We start from the raw sequence: 18239 nt of genomic DNA on the forward strand, positions 1-18239 counted from the left end.
GTTTTAAAGAAAATGGGGTAGATCTTAATTACATTATGACTGCCACAATGACCATCTGTACAAATTTGTTATTGCTACTCCATTTGAATGAAAAGTTTTCACCAGAAGACTTTTTATGATGTGTAGTTGGTCCAGAATGAAAATGGTGTCCGTCAGATGTTCAGCATGGCAACCACAGCGGCCATCATGAAAATATTGTTGTCCCTTCTCCTGAATGAATGGTCATATGAAAATGGAGACTTTACTTAACTTCTTATGATATTTAATTGGTCTTAATTGTGTCATTCAGACATTCATTGTGCCTGCCACAGTGATCATCTAGAAAATCTTGTTATCACTACTTTTCATAGATGGTTGGTCGTATTGCCATCAAGTTTTTACCAAAATACTTATGATGTCTTGTTTTTATGAAATAGAAATTATGTCAGTTTGATAACTCCAGACAAACATGACAGCTAATTTGCCATGAGTGGTCACCTAACTCAAAATTTCTGGTTTTGCTGCCTTTAATTTTCATTGAAAAATACATAATTTAATTATCTTTAATTCCATTCATTTTGGACATTTGCAACTTTTTTTTATTTTAGACAAATAGTTTCCTTATTTTTTAGAGTTCACAAATTTTTTTTTATATAAAGAAAAAGGTCATACATGTACAATGCAAATTTTGCCGAAGTCACCATCTTGTAGATCAGTGGATACCTGTACTTGGTTTTGTTGCATTTCTCCTCTTTGCACCACTTTCCAAATGGAAATCTATAACCAGTTTTTCTTAAAGTCGTTTCATATTAGTTAAGGTGACTGACATTGAACTCAAATGTTGTTTACTACATACAGTTTTGACATTTTTATGTTTGACAGGGTCCACCAGGTACAGGCAAGACCACAAGTATTTTATGTCTCGCTCGAGCATTACTGGGAGCCTCATACAGAGATGCTGTCTTGGAATTAAATGCTTCAAATGATAGGTAAGTGTTAAATATAGATTTTAAAGATATTCTTGTGGTGATTGTTGATTCTGAATGACATGTATGAAACTAATTTATTATGCAGCAATAAATCTTAATAAAACATTTTATGAAATATGTACAGATTTCTTTGCTCTCTAGAGTAAATTCTGTCATCCAAGCTAACATGAGGCTCCCAGGGTGCACAATCATGTGATTCACACAAAATTTGTGCAAATTCAGTGATTCGTGAGAACTCCCACAAATTAATTCAAATTAATTCAGTATGCGCATATGAAAATGTACTTGATGCTGTGTTCAACTTTGTTCAGCCACTCACCCTTAAAGTGCTTGTAGAAATATTGTAGCACTTTCCAAGTGTAATTTTTTGTAACAGTTACTGTTTACACATCTGGTTTCTTTGGCTTGACATGAATGGTTGTTAAAGTAAATTTGATTTGATTGGCACATTGGGACCCATAACAAACATTGTGTCGAGGTTCGAACCTTGCATCAAAGCTATCAAGAAGACCAAAAATGGCTAATTTCCAGCTTTGTTCATCTTTATACGATGATTTAGTTGAGGAAATATTGGCTGATCTTAGTAATTAAGGCAGTTTATTTTTAAAGTTAGAAAATACATCAGATTATAGGAGCAGGGGAAAGTGTTAATGGAGATACCAGTGGCTAATTTTGTACCAAACGATGGTATTAAATATGATTCCAATGTACATACTGGATGGACAAAAACAGATGTCAAGGTAAACCCTTCATTTTTGTGGTATTTCAAAATTAAATGTAGCAAAGACAAATCAGATATACAGACAATTTAAAAGTATAGTTTACTTTTCATTTTATTTCTTTTCTTGTCATAATTTAGCCCTGTGGGATCATGTGCTACAAAACCTTATGGCCCTAGCATAAAGATTATAACATTTAATAAATAAGAGTCTAAAATGAAGTTAAAAAGTAAAGATATTCATTTGATCAAAACCCCTCGGTTTGAACAAGTAGACTAGGGTATTAATGGACTCAAAATCCTAATACAGCATTGTGAAATAGTAACTCTGGCATAGTCAGTAGAGTACTAATTCAAGAAAGTTCAACTTTAGCAAAGCTTATATTTGTGAAAATCTTGTTTTGAAACAGAATTATACAAAAGACAGCACCTGTAACATAAAAAAAGGGGGTGTTCACTTTGCATTACAGAGCAGTATTCATCCACAGATAAGAAACAGGTTAAGCTGAGAAACTATGAACAGATTAATGCTTATCCAACTAGAGGCAACATCTCAGTGGATGAGGAAGAAAGAGAGATGGAAATTGAAGTGTTATTAAATTTGAACCATTGCTATTTCTCCCACCCTCATTCATTTTTGTTTTTATCCCCACTTATTTTTGTGACAATGGGGGACCCCCCCCCCCCCCATGATAAAATCCTTGGAACATCTCTGATGAGTAATATCAGACCCACTTGGTCTTCGGTTATAGAAGTGGAATCTTTTACTACAAGAATTTCACATCACATAGATTCGGATGTCATGCAGGATGGTCCATGTGACTTTTTGTGGAGCCTGTTTGCAGGAAAAGATTCCAGTGTTGCCTTCCTCAACAGATAGTGAATAACATGTTCCCCATGACATGTACCTTAACACAACTTTTCTTGCATCCTTGTTAGCAGGAAAGTGAGACATAACAGTTTCTTCACCACCTAACAGTGGCATCTACATTTTCTTAAAATTTGGGTCAAAGTTGTGTGTTTGCATATGTTTCCCAGACCTGCTGATAGATTCTCATCATACTTGGCATGAATCATTATAAAGCTACGACAATTCTTTCTGTGATATACTCACTTGCTCCTTTTTGACCTTGGGTTCAAAGTCAGCCCATCATAAGGAAAAACATAATGCTGTGATTTTTGCACAATAGCTCGAGTTTGCCATAAAGTGCTATTACCAAACTTAAAAGAAGTTGGCATTGGTAACAAGGAAGAAACAATTTCTAGCTGAAAAGTTCAAATTTCATGGTCACATGGACAGTGTTATGTATATTTAATTTTTATTATTTGTTGGCCTTTCTTAATGATTAAATGTTACATACATCTGTATTTGGTACTCGACCTTTTCCATAATCAAGTTCTGACTAGGGACATTTATTTTGTAAACAATTGAGTTCATGACGCAGAGGTCTTGGAAATGCATATTTGGATGCATATTTTTTTATCTGGAATGCAGAAAATCACTTACGCAGGAGCCCTCCATACGCTTGCAATAGCTGGGCAGCAAATTCAATGACTTGCCATATATGCCAACCATTATGCTTTTGGCATAATTCTTATGCTTTTTTTCCCTAAATTATGCCTTTCACATAAATGTATTCGGATTATGCGTTTTTGATATATCCCCCTCCAAATTAATAATTTGTTTTCTCATTTTTATTAACATCCCATTAATACACAGACAGAAAAGACGGCTTCTAACTACGACATAAGAGTATTCTTGTCTGTAGACTCACATGCACTTTCCTAACAGTATTATGTTCTATTTATAGCAGCTGCCTTATTTCAAAGAAACAGGCTGGTTCTACTTTCACACCTTTGACCTCGGTTTCTATTTATAGCAGCTGTATGGCTTAGGGGAGAACAGACTGGTTTTCTAACTTGTAATCTTTGTTTGCAGATTCTTTGTTCAAATTAATATCTGGTACAGAACCAGTCTGTATGTATTTGGTCCTAAAAGTCAAGTCGGATGTATTGTTGTTGATGCATGTGTTAGAGCAAAAATGTTTTCAGATAATTTCACAGATGGAGTAGAAAAGACGAAAAATCTATTCAGAGATGAATACATGAATTACATATTACAGTGTTCCATTCTAGGGTAGCTTCAAGCCCCTTGTAGGCTGTGTGGAAAGGATTTTAATATTGGTCATGGTAAAACAAAGAAACTTGAATTAGCTCATTTTACTAACTCCAATACTAAGGTAACTTCTTCTTTTTTTTACAGCAGAACTAAATTGTGGACATGAATTTTATAAATGTAGAGTTGTTATATACAGAGTTCTTAATAGAACACGGACTACCCCTAACGGTAGAAGACTACATTGGTCCTTTGTTCAAATGGATGTTTCCTGAAAATATGCATGTGCAAGAACAAAATCATCTAACATTGTTAGGTGTTAGCAGAAGATACTTAACTTAAAATTGCAGAAGCCATGAAAATTGGGTCGTTTAATATTGCAACAGACAGGAGCAGTGATTATGACAAAAGTTGTACCCAGTCTGTGTAAGAAAGTGACAACGAAAAGGGCAAAGTCAGAGTGCTCTTCCTTCATTACCAGAATGAACAGTTGATTCCACTGGAAAAAACAATTTTTTATTTGCTTGATAATGCTTTGAATAAATATAAGTAGGCAGAACTGTATGGGGTTTTCAGCTGATGCTGCATCAGTGATGACTGGAATTCATAAAGGAGTTGCTTTCTATATTTTGAAAATTGTCTCCATCATTGTTCTTATCAGGTTGTCTCTGTCATATGATGCACCATGCTGCAGGGAAGGCTGCTGATAAATTAGAAGGAGAACTCTGGAAGTATCAAGTTGGCATGCTACCTAACAATGTACTTCATGTGGACAGAGTTAATTTTTTTCATCTTATTTCCCAGCTAAAAGACCCAGTAAATGGAAGATGTAAATTTCCTCTTCTATGTCAGGTTATGAAAGGAATATTGGTTCTTTATCTTTCTAATGCTGACTGAGAGATTGTTTGGAATTGTAGTGAATTCAGACCAGAACATTTTTGGACTATATTGTGATACATCAAAAGACAGTACATCATTACACTTAAGGCCATTGGCATATTACCACATTCAAGACTACAGGCTCATCAACAAATTCAATATTGGAAGTTATTTAGAATGCCACTGAATTTTTAAATTAGAACTTCATTGGTTTGGACTTGGGATTGAACTTTTCGGACTATTGGGGATTTAATCACAATACTACAAGTTCATTTTAAGTTTTTCACTTTGTATTCTAGAGAAGTAAATTATTTGTTGAATTTTACAAAACTTTTTGTTTTTAGTTCTTTTCTGTTACTTAGTTTATGACCATTGAGTCATAACAACTGAAAGAAGGAAACCTATCCACAGAATAACTCAATCTCTACATCAGGTACAATAATGGAAATTTAGAAATAGTTGGCAATTGATGTAAGAAAGATGCATTGATTTGGTTACAATAATTCTTTGAAGAAATATGGCTTATGTACAGTGTCTTGAGTTCATTATAACCTATCTTGCCCAGATTTTATGGCTGGTTTGAATTTGAGACATAGAAGATACATATTCATTCTGGGGTCAAAAGTTGAGGTAACAGAATTAATGAAGAAATAAAAGATTTCCACAAAGCTACATGATTTTTTGCACCAAATGCATCGACTAAACTTTTCAAATGGCTTGCATTTGAGATGAAGACACCTATTGATTTTATTCTTTAAAGGTCAAAGGCCAATGTCAGATGTACTCCAGAAATTAAAATGGTTTTCACAAAATTACTTATTCATTCTGGGGTCAAAAGTTGAGGTAACAGAATTAATGAAGAAATAAAAAGATTTCCACAAAGCTACGTAATTTTTTGCACCAAATGCATCGACTTAACTTTTCAAATGGCTTGCATTTGAGATGAAGACACCTATTGATTTTGGTCTTTAAAGGTCAAAGGCCAATGTCAGTTGTACTCCAGGAAGTAAAATGGTTTCCACAAAATTACTCAAGTCCTTTTCCAACAACCATAAACAAACTTTGTGGATAGCTGCATTTGAGACATAATAGACACTTATTGATTATGGGCTAAATATGTCAAAGATCAAGGTCGCTGAGACTAAATAATAAAATAGCTTCTGTAATATAACTTGTGTTGGTCAGAATATAATGTAGCATTTGTGGTACTTTTGTTTTATTTGCCTGCATTTCATAAACCAATTCTTAGTGAATTTTGTTCATACCTATGGTTAATCATTATGAAACTGCAACATGTTGGCATAACCTTGTGATCATTGAGTCATGGTTGTAGAGAAATGCTTTGATTTATAGCTCAGTGCACAGGCCTTCTTGTTTGGATAATCACTTCGCTCATTTGTAAGTCAAGTTAAACTGCAAACGAGAATGATCAGGCTCTGTCATAGCATAATGCACTTGCAAATCAGGGTCTGTGTTGTTTGTTCTACTGACTTCTCCTAAATGCACACACCATAATCTGTCAGCACATTATGCAACAGCAGATCTATATGCAGTTTGCAGTTGGACTCATCTTATAAGTGAGTACATATATAGTATATTTCTGTCACTTGTGTATATAAGATAGAAAATGCAATGATCATGAAATGATTGCATTATTGTTACAGTACATGATCTTTTGTTTTCCAGAGGTATTGATGTGGTAAGAAACAAGATCAAGATGTTTGCTCAGCAGAAAGTAACCTTGCCGAAAGGTCGCCATAAGATTATCATCCTAGATGAAGCAGACAGGTTTGCATTTTTTTAAAACCTGGATTTTAAAAAAGTATCCATTTAAAACGAAGAAGCTAAAGTGTTCATACAGCTTGTTGAAAATGAAAGCAGACTCAAATACTGAAATGATTGCCATGAATCATTATAACTATTGCCGTTATGAGTTGTTAAAATGCAGTTTACTCATTGAGACATATGTGCCCCATCTAGTCATAAAGTAGTAGCGTAATTATCACAGGCACGTATGATGCAGAGTTGCTAATTTATTTACTTTTTCCATCATTATATATGTAAAGTCAGTTGTTGAGTCAGACTGTGGCATTTTTTCTGTTTACATGGCTATTGTTCTAGACACAATTATTTTAGCAGACAATGAAATTGTAGAAAACAGTGGTACAGTCTGACTATGCAGCAACTAATTTAGATTATAGAATGTTGGAAGTGAATATTTAATGCAGAAATTATTAAATCCACTGCCAGAGCACCTGTGTTCATTATAAGCCTTCCCTTAATTTCTCATGCTCATATACCAGTCTTTGAACCCAGGCAGAGTATACCAAAGAGTTATAAAAATGATACTAACAGCTGCCTTGCTAGGCGCTCAGCATTAAGAGGTTTGTGTTAGGACTGGTTGGCCTGGTGTCAGGATAATGTGACTGGGTGGGACATAATGCACATGTCTGCGGCATGATGCCTCAGTGCTAGACATCACTATAAACTGCCACACTGCAGACATCATAATAATATGATAGAAAAATTGTTAAAGCGATGTTAAAAATCCAAATCACACATAAACACACACACACACACACCAGTCCTCTCTTCAACATTTTTATAAAACAGTTGAGTCTGCATTTTTTTCCTTCTTGTAAGCTGCTATAGAATTAAGATGGAAGTGATTTTTGCTGAATAAATATCTTCATAGCATTTCTCTTCCTGACTATATGCTTTACCTAGTGCCCGTCAATGAGCAATGGTGTTCATATCATCCCATGAAATTGATCCTCTTGTGCATATTTTGCTAAAAGTGCACACTATTCAGCATGCACAAGTCATTCAGACTAAAATAAACCCTTATGATTTTTATCTTATTCTCTGAGGGGGGAAGGCAGGTTTAAGTACTGGTGCCATGGGGGAAACTTTCTTGTACCAAACATAACCAATATGGATCAATGCTTCAAAGACACAGCAAAACAAGGAACTCTGATGTTTGGTGTTAAAGATCAAAGGCCGAAATCACAATGATTAAAGAAGAAAAATGGTTTCTACACAATAACACAGTTCTACATCACATACCTATATCAACCTGGCAAGGAAGAAAAATGTCAGATTTCAAAGTCATAGGTCAGTGCCACTTTGGATAGAAAATTGTTTCTGCACAAAATGTCAGTTCTTAACCAGTACCTTCACCAAAGGTTCATTGTTGACTTGACACATTGTGTAAGAAAATAGCCTACCGATTTTTGGGTGAACAAGTCAGAAGTCAAGAACACTTTGACTTCGAAGACATGGCTTTTGCATAATAAGTTTTAGAATGTGTATTTTGACATAGTTTGTTTAATTCTTACAATTAAGACATGAAAAAGAGGTCTGTTGATTTTGGGGTCCAAAGGCAAAGATCAGTGTGGCTCAGAGAAAAATGGAGTTTACAGAGTAATCTTTGTTTTAGAGAAAGTTTCTTGACCAAACTTTGTGAAGGGGTTTATCCTTAGGGTTGTAAAGAAGTCTATAGGGTGTATTGATCAGAGAAAATAATAGTTTCTGCACTGTAGCTTTACTTGGAGACAACATTGAAACCCACTGGTTAATAATCTGTCAAAAATGTCCTGCTAGTGCATAAAAATAAGGGGAGTGTGCATTTAATGCTTGTTCACAAGCCCATTATTATGTAGTTTATGACTTTGGGTGGGGGTGGGGGTAATGTTGAGGGCATATTCAAGCTCAGATGTTGCAATAATGAAAGACAATGAACCCTTTATTATCAAATTGACTCGAGTCACTTTTGTAAAACAAAATTTATTCATATTTTTTCAGTATGACAGATGGTGCACAGCAGGCCCTGAGGAGAACTATGGAAATTTACTCCAAAACTACACGTTTTGCTTTGGCATGTAATGCATCAGATAAAATCATAGGTGAGGGATTAAGTCTTTTTTGTCAAAGATATACTTGCCTGATAGAAAGTTAATTCCTAATTCTCTGATGCTTACTTTATAGGTTTGATCAGTTGTTTCATTTCTCACATACATTATCGGATGACATTAACATTAGGAAAAAATATTCTCATCTACCTCCAAATCCAGCCATCCATGAAAGACAAAAATACTTTCTATCTGCATATGATATAAGTGAGCAAAAGTAACTTTTTCTGATTAACTCCGTTTGTTCCTGCTAGATAACCATCTATATCCTGGATGTAGGAAGTTTAAAATTTCATTTGCAATAGTTTCATCATAGGTAACTTCCTCTTAAAACAAGGGGGAGGAAATCATCGGACAAGAAGTTGTCCAACACGTACAAAATCGTCTGCTGCCCAACATGTCAGCTTGCCACTAGAACAAGATTCTCACAAAATTTCCCAGTGTATAGTCTGTTTCTAAATTCTTTAGTATTTTTTCCCCATAAACAAGACGTTGTAAACACATTACACCCTATTAATTGTTGTTTCTCTTCCACTTAATAGTTCATTTTTTAAAATATAAAATATTGAATTTTACTAATTTTTTTTACAAGATTGGTTTAGTTGGCTTAATATCGTTTGCCATTTATTGGCATTATGGTTCATTTTTGTAAAACTAGCTATAAACCTGATCAAATTACTCGACTGAACTGCTGACAGAAACGGTCCAAAGTAATGTATTTCATTTCTATAGCCCGATGGATAAACATTACATCTTTTCAAAGCTGTGCGCAGTATTGGCCGACAGATCGTGAGTCATGAAAACACGGTGGTGGTATCCTGTGTGTCCAAAAATAATATCATTTTGAACAGAATATTGTGGTGACAATTGCCTCTTTTTAAATGGTGAACATTACAGTATTTTATTTTTGTCAATTGGTCGAATTCGGTATGTTTTACTGCAGTATTGGAGACAGAAACCTTAGGTGAGCAGAAATGCCCGACAGCATTGTATATATTAATAAACGATATGAGCTCCTGTATCATTACATGTTTGGGAACTGGTTTAACGAATTACAAGAAAAGTTGATTTTACAGAAAATTCAGTCCTTGTTTATACAACAAGCATCTGACTTAAAATAATCGACTCATTCTTAACTGTAATCAAGTTAGCAATGCAACCAAGGAAAACGTGTACTTCAAAAAATAAAGAGCTTGGTTTCACAGATGTGGACCATTGTGGGCAAGCGAGTTTCAGAGAATTCCTAACTGGCACTTAAGAGATATCCTTGAGGATGACAACATCAGTATTTTTACTAAAAGAACAATACAAAAATTGAGTTTTGACAGAGACGATTGTGAAGAAAGAAAGGGAATCTTGTTTGGTGCTGTATCAACAGTTAGTCTAGTTACCTGCTACTTTGACTCCCAACTGGCACTGTAAGTACCATTCCGCGAACCAGGCTAATCAACAAAACAAAAAGCAGTGACGTAATACACAGATATTTTCACATACACGAGAAGGTTGTTGAAACCAGTTGGAACGATCTTTCATATTTGATCTTTCATATTTGAACATTTTGAAAATAAATGCTATTTATACAGAATAACGAACAACTTCAAAAAGTTCAAAACACAGCTGCTTGGATCATACTTAGAGTACCACGATTAGAGCACACCTCCCCGCTGCTCTGTACCCTACACTGGCTATCCATTCGATCCAGAAACAAACACAAAATTTGTTCTCTGTGCTACGTTTCACTGTCGGACTCTAGTCCAACATACCTATCCGACCTCACCTGTGTGTACAGACCAGCAAGATACTTACATTCCTCTTCTGACAATCATATACTCATTATTCCCACTATGAAAACAAAGTCATATGGACAGCGTTCTTTTGCATACCAGGGCCCAGCAACGTGGAATGAATTGCCAACTGAACTTAGACACAAAGACACAGTGATCACATTCAAGAGTGCTCTCAAAACTCACTTATTTCGACTGCAAGAACAAACTTAAAAACCTAATGTTTCCTACCTTAAATATTCTCAGCATGTTTTTTTCTATGTTTTCTAATTTCATGCTGTTTGTGTTTGTAATCACATTATGTTTTTTTTATCTTATTAGTGTTGTCTCATGTTGTAAAGCGCTTAGAGCTTCTAAAAATTAGGCGCTATACAAAGTCCTCATTTTTTTATTATTATTAGAAAAAGCACGTTATTAACAGTTATTATCGATGTGATTGTAAAACGAGTATTTGGTCATTAAATAGACCAGTTCCCTATCCTTATCTCCCCCCCACCAGTTTTCTCGATATCTAAGTGGAAGTTTTTCAATTCTTTTGAGGTCTCTCAGTAACTCATGCCCTTGCTTATAGTGCCATCTATGTTTGTGTACCCCATTGTGCATGAATTATCAAGGGAAAGGTGTAATAATCTGTTTGATTTATTATATTCTACCATGCAATCACACTAAAACAGAAACTTTTTCAAAAAAATAAAATAGCAACATTTTCAAAATTATACATGCATCAAAGGGAAACATCACCAATTGTGAACCACAAATAAAAATGTAAGAATGTGCAAGGAATCTGATTTAGATAATCATGGCATTATCTAGATAATAACAATGTACAGTATTGTTTATTCATTCTGTGTTTTAATCAGCACAGTTAAACCATGTCTTTTTAAGATGTACTGGTAATTATTTCTCTACTGAACAACAAATAACTATAACACTACCTTTATGCAGTGACTAATCACTATATGTAAATGACAAAATATTTGATGTTTTTAAGAAAAGTTTAAGGTTTGAGAAGAAATAAGTTTGAGCATGTATGTATATGTATATATATAGACATGCACACAAGATAACTCTAGTCAACAAACTAAAGGACATCTTCCTATCCACAGGTGACACACTGGTAACATCATTAAATACCATATACACTTGCTTACAAGAAAAGTCAAACTGCAAAAAAAAAAAAATATTTAGCTTTCGCACTTAATCTACAATTGTCTAGCCAAGATATCTGAATTTGTGTGGATAGAGCTAATATGTGAGTGATCTATTAAGGCAAGCACCCTAGACTACTGGAGGCCCTCAAACATTTTACAAAAGCCTATTCATTTCCCTTTCTTTCTCTGACACTGGCCTGTTTGTTATATGACCTGTCATAACTGAAATTGTCCTACAATTATTATTGAAAGCATAGGTACAAGTTTGATTCAGTTATTTCATCATCAGCATTCCAAACTGATTCATGCTCATCAGGGCGAAGCTTGCTATTCAGTATAACTGGAAAGTTGCGGGTCCAGTGTAACACTAAATTCTTGCTTTCTGTAACTGCCATTTTTCATTATTTTGCTAGAAGCATCTTTGTTTTTACAACATACTGTAAACACCTAACAAGCTGCTCCTAAGGACTAAATATGCTGAGACTTATTAATTCTTAAAGAAAAACCCATCAGACTGCATTCAGGGGTTGCTAGAATTTAGTATGTAGGATTTGCATGCCTTTTAACTTTTCTTTTATTCAGCTTTCTTTATTTGATTCAAAGACGTAATAATAATGATAATGCAAAGGAGGCCAGCTTTTAATTCAGTGCAACAATAAAACAAGTACTTCTGCAAGTCAGTTATCAAAACACAGCACTTAATTAGGTTATAGCTGTTACGGTAGAATTACACATTTTAGGTTTAAATACACATTGCATTTATAATGATTACACTTAAGAGGAACTAAAGATAGAATTAAAACACAAATTTCATCATATGAAGATTATTTGATTGGCATTTTAATATTGATGTACTGCATACACTAGGTGTAAGTGACATTTTCATTGATGAAAATTTCCTTGAATATCTTGAATTATGGTGTTCAAAGAATGTCGTTTAGAAAGAAAATGTAGCCAGTTATATGCTTTCTTATTAAAAGTTGATAATTAAAAAAGTTTGATTAAAATTTTCAGGTCCTATCTACCGTTTTCAACCATAAAACGAGTAATATATTGATGTTTCAGTTACCAATTTTGATTAAAATTTTCTTCAGGTTCAGGAAATAGGGATAAATGTTTTTGGTATTTCATGGTTTGAAAAATGGGATCCTCACCTGACCCCATGTTATAAGTGGGTTCACAAGTTTTCAGGGTGCATGTTATCGAGGGAGTGGTTATTATGATTACCCTTAATTTCAGAATATACAGATGAAATTTCACATTTACTGAAATAAATCTTTAAAAACTCATCAAAAGTATTACGGATATTAAGAAATGTTGGAAATATTTACATTTTCTCCATCCTTTCTTTCTTCATCTGTCATCAAAACTCCAAAGAGTTGGTGTAAATAATTAAAGGACAGAATGCTCCCACCATGCTTTGGGTTTATTACATAGTTGAATTAGTTTCAAAAGTCCAAAAGTTGTATTCTTCCTTTGTGATAGAAACTATTCTTTACCAGTAACATGTTTTGAGACTACCATGCTCGTGTCAGTTTGCTTTTGTATTTCAAAATGGGGAAAATGCAATGTTTTATGATTGATGATAAACCAATGTGCATATTTGCTAATCTATGATTATCCCATTGCTTTAAGTGGAGATATTGTGATAACCTCCATCTGGTCTTCCATCCATCTGTCTATCCATTATTTCACAAGTGCTGGGTAGAACTTCACTCAGCTTTGTTGCTATATTGTCTTTGTGCTTATAGTTACCATTAGCTAGCATAGTATCATTTTGGTTCTTGTATGTGGAATTCCATTGAAGAGGTTAATGCTAAAACGTATTTTAAACAATTCTGGTGCGCAGACATTTTTAAATAAGTTCTGGCCAACTTTAATATGCAGTCGCAGCAGATAGATGCACTGTACATGTAATGAATGTTGTTTTATAACCCCTCAGTCACCATCTTGTAATATTGGGGTGTACCAAAAGAGGGAGTTGGAATAAAATGCATGCATATTTGCAGTAGCATACCATTGCAGTTGTTCTTGCATTTAGTTAGCATGTGTAAACAAATAGTAAGACATAGTTATGAACTATTCCTACAGTGATGACTGGATGCAACATTTTTTAAGAATATGTGCAATGGTGAGAGCTATTTTCATACTGATAAAGCACAAACTATATTTGAGTTCCTTTTTTGCAAAATCACCAAACATCAGAGCATGTTATGTTACAATGGTCGTTGTGCATCTGCTGCCAGTTTCGCTTCTGCTCTGTAACTTGGTTTTCAACCATCAATAGTTACCAAACTTTGTGATCAGAAGGTCAAAGGTCAGTGTCACTGACTGAAAAAAATGAAAATGGTTTCAACACATCATAATTTTTACATCACATACCTGGACCAAACTGGATGGTTTACATTTGGGCAGAACTCCTGGTTATGGAAATCAAGTAAGAAAACATGGTTGTGCTACAGCATACATCTACTTCAAGGCTACATACTTTAACCAAAGATCTTGGTCATTAAGACCTGTTGATTAGTACAGATACCTACATAGAGGACAAATAAACACAGGGGTGGAGTTTAATATGCTATTTTTGGTGCTTTTGTTATTTAAAAAAAATTTGAAAGAAGAGTTTTTTCATATTCATGTTCTTTATTGAGTTACAAAACATCCTTGCCTCCACTTTTTATACCATGATCAAAGTTCCTGGAACACATGTTAAATTTTGTTTCTGAGTCAGAACCTATACAGTCCCGTTGTGCAGTGCTACGATATTCCAAGCTGACAGATGGACAGGTTTTGAAGCGGCTCTTGGAGGTGTGTGAAGCTGAAAATGTCAGTTACACAGATGATGGTTTGGAGGCCATTGTTTTCACAGCACAAGGAGATATGAGACAGGTAAAGATGCAATCAGTTTTGATAAATAGAGACTTATTGGCCTATTTTAAAAAAGCTAAATGTTTTTTTTAAAAAAATTTTTAAAACCAGTTCTAACAAACAATTTCAAGCTCTATATGTGATCTAGATGGTGGGGAAAAAGTGGTTTCTTATATTGAGGAGACCGGAGGACCTGGAGTAAAGCACTGATCTTGCATAGGTAACAGGTAATCCTCACATGTACATTGGATTAAACCTGGATTCAGAGTTGAAGAGCCGGTTAAACACAATACAAAGTGACCAGTCTCCCCTAAAACTTGTGACTAAAAGGGGTCAGTGATTTGATGTTAGCTAAATAGACATCAGAATTTTTAATTGATTCTGAATTTGAAAGTGTTTTTTCTTATAAATATTTCATGACCACATTGTCATTGCAATGTTTTTGTGATTAATAATAATAATAATAATAACTTTATTTAAAGAGGGTAACACTATTAGCTGAAGAGCTAATCTACCATGAGGCCCTCATACAAAGGAATTTTAGCAATTTTAAATGTATCTCTGAAGTCATAGGATGTATTGGGTTCGGAAGAAGGAAATAGACTGAGCATTTCTAATGTCAGCTGGAATACTATTCCAGAGCAAAGTTCCAGAGTATTGGAAACTTTTTGAATATTTCCTTATTTGGTTTGGGAATTTTATACTGTTTGGTAGACATGGATCGCTGTTAGGAGCATTACCAGGTAGCCTCTACTGGAATAGTGATTGTAATTATTCAGTAGCACCATTATTGGATATCCTGTACATTAATTTGGCTTTTCTCATCCAGATTCAGTCTTTAATACGTAATATTTTTAACTTGGCAGCTAAATTTTCTTTGCTGTCTTTCTGAATCAATTTTATTCCAAATGCTCTTTTTTGAAGGTGCGCTAGCTTGCTACATTTTTATCATTTGATTTACCCATACTGTATTACAGTAATCTAAATAGGGTTGAATGTGACTGTTATAAAATACTTTCTGTGCCTTTCATTTTTAGACAATGTCTTATTCTGCTGAGAAGCCATAAACTTTAACTTTTTTACTGATATGTGGGATATGTTGTTGTTGTTGTAGGGTTTAATGCCATTTTTCAGCACAAGATAGGCTATACATGGTGGCCAGTATAAATGGAGGAAGAACCCGGGAAAACCCCTGAAAGAACCCCTGACCCATACAAAGCTACTGGCAAGCTTTCTCACATACCCACATCAGCCGAGCCTGAGACTTGAACCCATGCAGATAGAGGTGAGATGGCAGTGATCCGTAATGGTGAGCGCTTTAGGCCACTCGGGGGCCCTGTGTGATGTATTCAATCCATGATAGATTATTATCAACCAAAACACCAATGAGTCTATCATGACAGACCATTTGCAAATTTTTATCCTTCCATGTCAGACATAGTTCATCACTGTGAAGATTTGTTCTTTTCTGCCACGCTGAGATAAGTAATATTTTAGTTTTACCAGTATTTACCACCATGCCATTGCATGTGCACCAGTTTTCCAGTTTGTTTAGAGCATCCTGTAAAAAAAATTCCAGTTCATGCTTTGTGTTTTGGAAGTCTGACAATGAGACATTTGATCCCATCTGACGGTCAATCACAAGTGTAATAAAATTGCATGTTAACAATCAATGGTGATTCAACAGTAACTAACAAAATACATATTTGAAATCTTTTTAGTTGTAAAATGTATAAAGGTCCTTAACAAACACAAAGGCTACAAACAATGGTCTTCTTGTGTTTGTGCAGTTTTTACATTTATTTAACAACATTGCCACAGGTTTCTGCTGATTTTATTGCAGCTTTTTGTTTGTCAATCCAAGATAATTGATGCATCATTGTGAAAAATTGCATTATTCTTGTATGCATCTGCTTGTATCCACTGTCTTTGTTTGAGGCAGTTTACAATGAACAGTAATTGGATTTTTGTGCATTTTCAAATTTCTTCTCAGTATGTAGTAGGATTTCAGTTTTGATAATAAACTTAGTTTATTATTACCTTTCTAAATTTTGGCATTTAATGAAAATACTGCTCCATCTTTATACATGGTATTAGATATAAATCAAATCTCTTTTTTCAGGCATTGAACAATTTGCAGTCAACATACCAAGGATTTGAACATGTAAACAGTGAGAATGTATTCAAGGTATTTATTCCCTTTTGATTGTAGTAGACATAATAAAAAATTTGGAACCTCAGGGAAAGGCTCTTTTAATGTGTAATAGTCATCCATGGATTCAATTTAGAAATCTATATTGTTTTTATATTAACTCTGTGAGTAATCCCAATACCCTGGGATACATTTTTGGAAAGAAAGTTCCTTCCCTAGGTATTTTATGTTTATATGGAACAGTCCTTGCACAGAAAAGGCAAACAACAATCATTCTTATCACTAAAGTAATATTCGTTGTTATATATTGAATTTTTCAGTTATACTTTCCTTTCATTCCCAAATTTTTCAGTTTAAGGAGTGAAACATGGTATAATTATATATCATCACTAAATGGTATGTCACATTGTGGATCCTGTCTTCAGGGTCAAAATCACAGCAATTGCTCAGGTTGGAGTAATATTTACCCTTCTATGTTCTAACTTGACAGCTGTTCAAGAAAAATGTTTGATGCTTTTTATACTTGTATATTGCCATTCGAAAATGTGTCGCATTGCATGTTCAAGGTTATACCCAAAGGTAAAGGTCACAGGTTAATATTTCAATTTTTTTGTCTCAAATCTATAGCATTTTTGAGGTACTGTGATGAGCTATGCATTGTAGACTCATGATTCTTGTTTTGATTGCATCTCGTGTATCGTAGTCATGGTTTTATTGTTGAGGTCATTGATCAGGGCTTTTTCACCACCTTTCTGCACTTCTCCAGTGCTTTTTAAGAAAGAACTGCCCCATAACTTTGCAGCTCAGTTTTAATGCTCATTGTCAGATTTTATGGGTGTGACTGAATGATGTTAGATGGGGGACCCAAAAATACTCTGAATTTACTTGTTTTACTATTGGATTTGAATGTTTACAGCATTGCTATTTTATTTTTTTTCTTTACTTCTTTATTGATGGAAACTTTTTAGGGTAACAAGCCCTGAATTGTCTTGCAGTTGAATCTTGGGAATATAAATGTATATATGTTGTAGAATTTTACGGCACTTCAGCACAATCGCTGCTGTATGGTGCCAGGTAAAGATAAAGTTCAACAAAAAGAGAAAAAAGGAATAATTGTACCAAAACTTTTAAGAATATGATCCCTTCCAAATAAATGAAAATATGAAGAACAACAAAATAAAAATATAACAAGATGTTAAAGTTCTGTAAAATGTGTATAAAATAAAGGTAATAAGTGTAAAATCCTTAAAACATGGTCAGAGGTTTGATTTGGAATCAACTGAAACACACAGGATGACAGATAGGAGAACAGAACTCCTCAGGGGTCCAGTGTGAGAAAAAGAATGGTGAGTCATATGTATTATTTTAATGTTGGCACTGTTTGTAGTGTTGGCATCTTAATTTAGTCCATTTGTAGCTTAGTCCTTCTGCCAGTCCATCCCAAGAAGCTGTTCAGCAAAGACAGGTGAATTTGTCCAGCATACTGTAAAGACTATACAGCAGTGTTGCATGTGGGATGGGGAGGTCCTGTCGATATGTGATTGGCATATTTTTTGAGAACAATCAGCAAAGAATTTCTTTGGCAGTGAATGCAGCTAACTCGGATGTTATAAATACCTGTATCTGTTATGTGATTTTCCTAATGTATATTGTTTTGAGCCCATGATTGGCTAATGTTTTCCTCACCATTAC

The 18239-nt window shown here is 34.5% G+C and overlaps 1 protein-coding gene across 2 annotated transcripts in view; it reads left to right on the forward strand.

Annotated features, from left to right (window-relative positions):
• Nucleotides 1-18239, forward strand: part of LOC149775297 (replication factor C subunit 2-like) — a 66408-nt gene that overhangs the window by 17425 nt on the left and 30744 nt on the right. For both annotated transcript variants that reach the window (XM_089944396.1, XM_089944395.1), the window contains exons 3-7: nucleotides 862-968; nucleotides 6368-6469; nucleotides 8486-8586; nucleotides 14259-14416; nucleotides 16518-16583. In XM_089944396.1, the coding sequence (XP_089800522.1) occupies nucleotides 862-968; nucleotides 6368-6469; nucleotides 8486-8586; nucleotides 14259-14416; nucleotides 16518-16583 (534 nt within the window). The remainder of the gene's footprint in view (nucleotides 1-861; nucleotides 969-6367; nucleotides 6470-8485; nucleotides 8587-14258; nucleotides 14417-16517; nucleotides 16584-18239) is intronic.

This window comes from Sinohyriopsis cumingii, chromosome 19, assembly GCF_028554795.1.
Source record: "Sinohyriopsis cumingii isolate HCF-2022 chromosome 19, ASM2855479v2, whole genome shotgun sequence".
NCBI lineage: Eukaryota > Metazoa > Mollusca > Bivalvia > Unionida > Unionidae > Sinohyriopsis > Sinohyriopsis cumingii.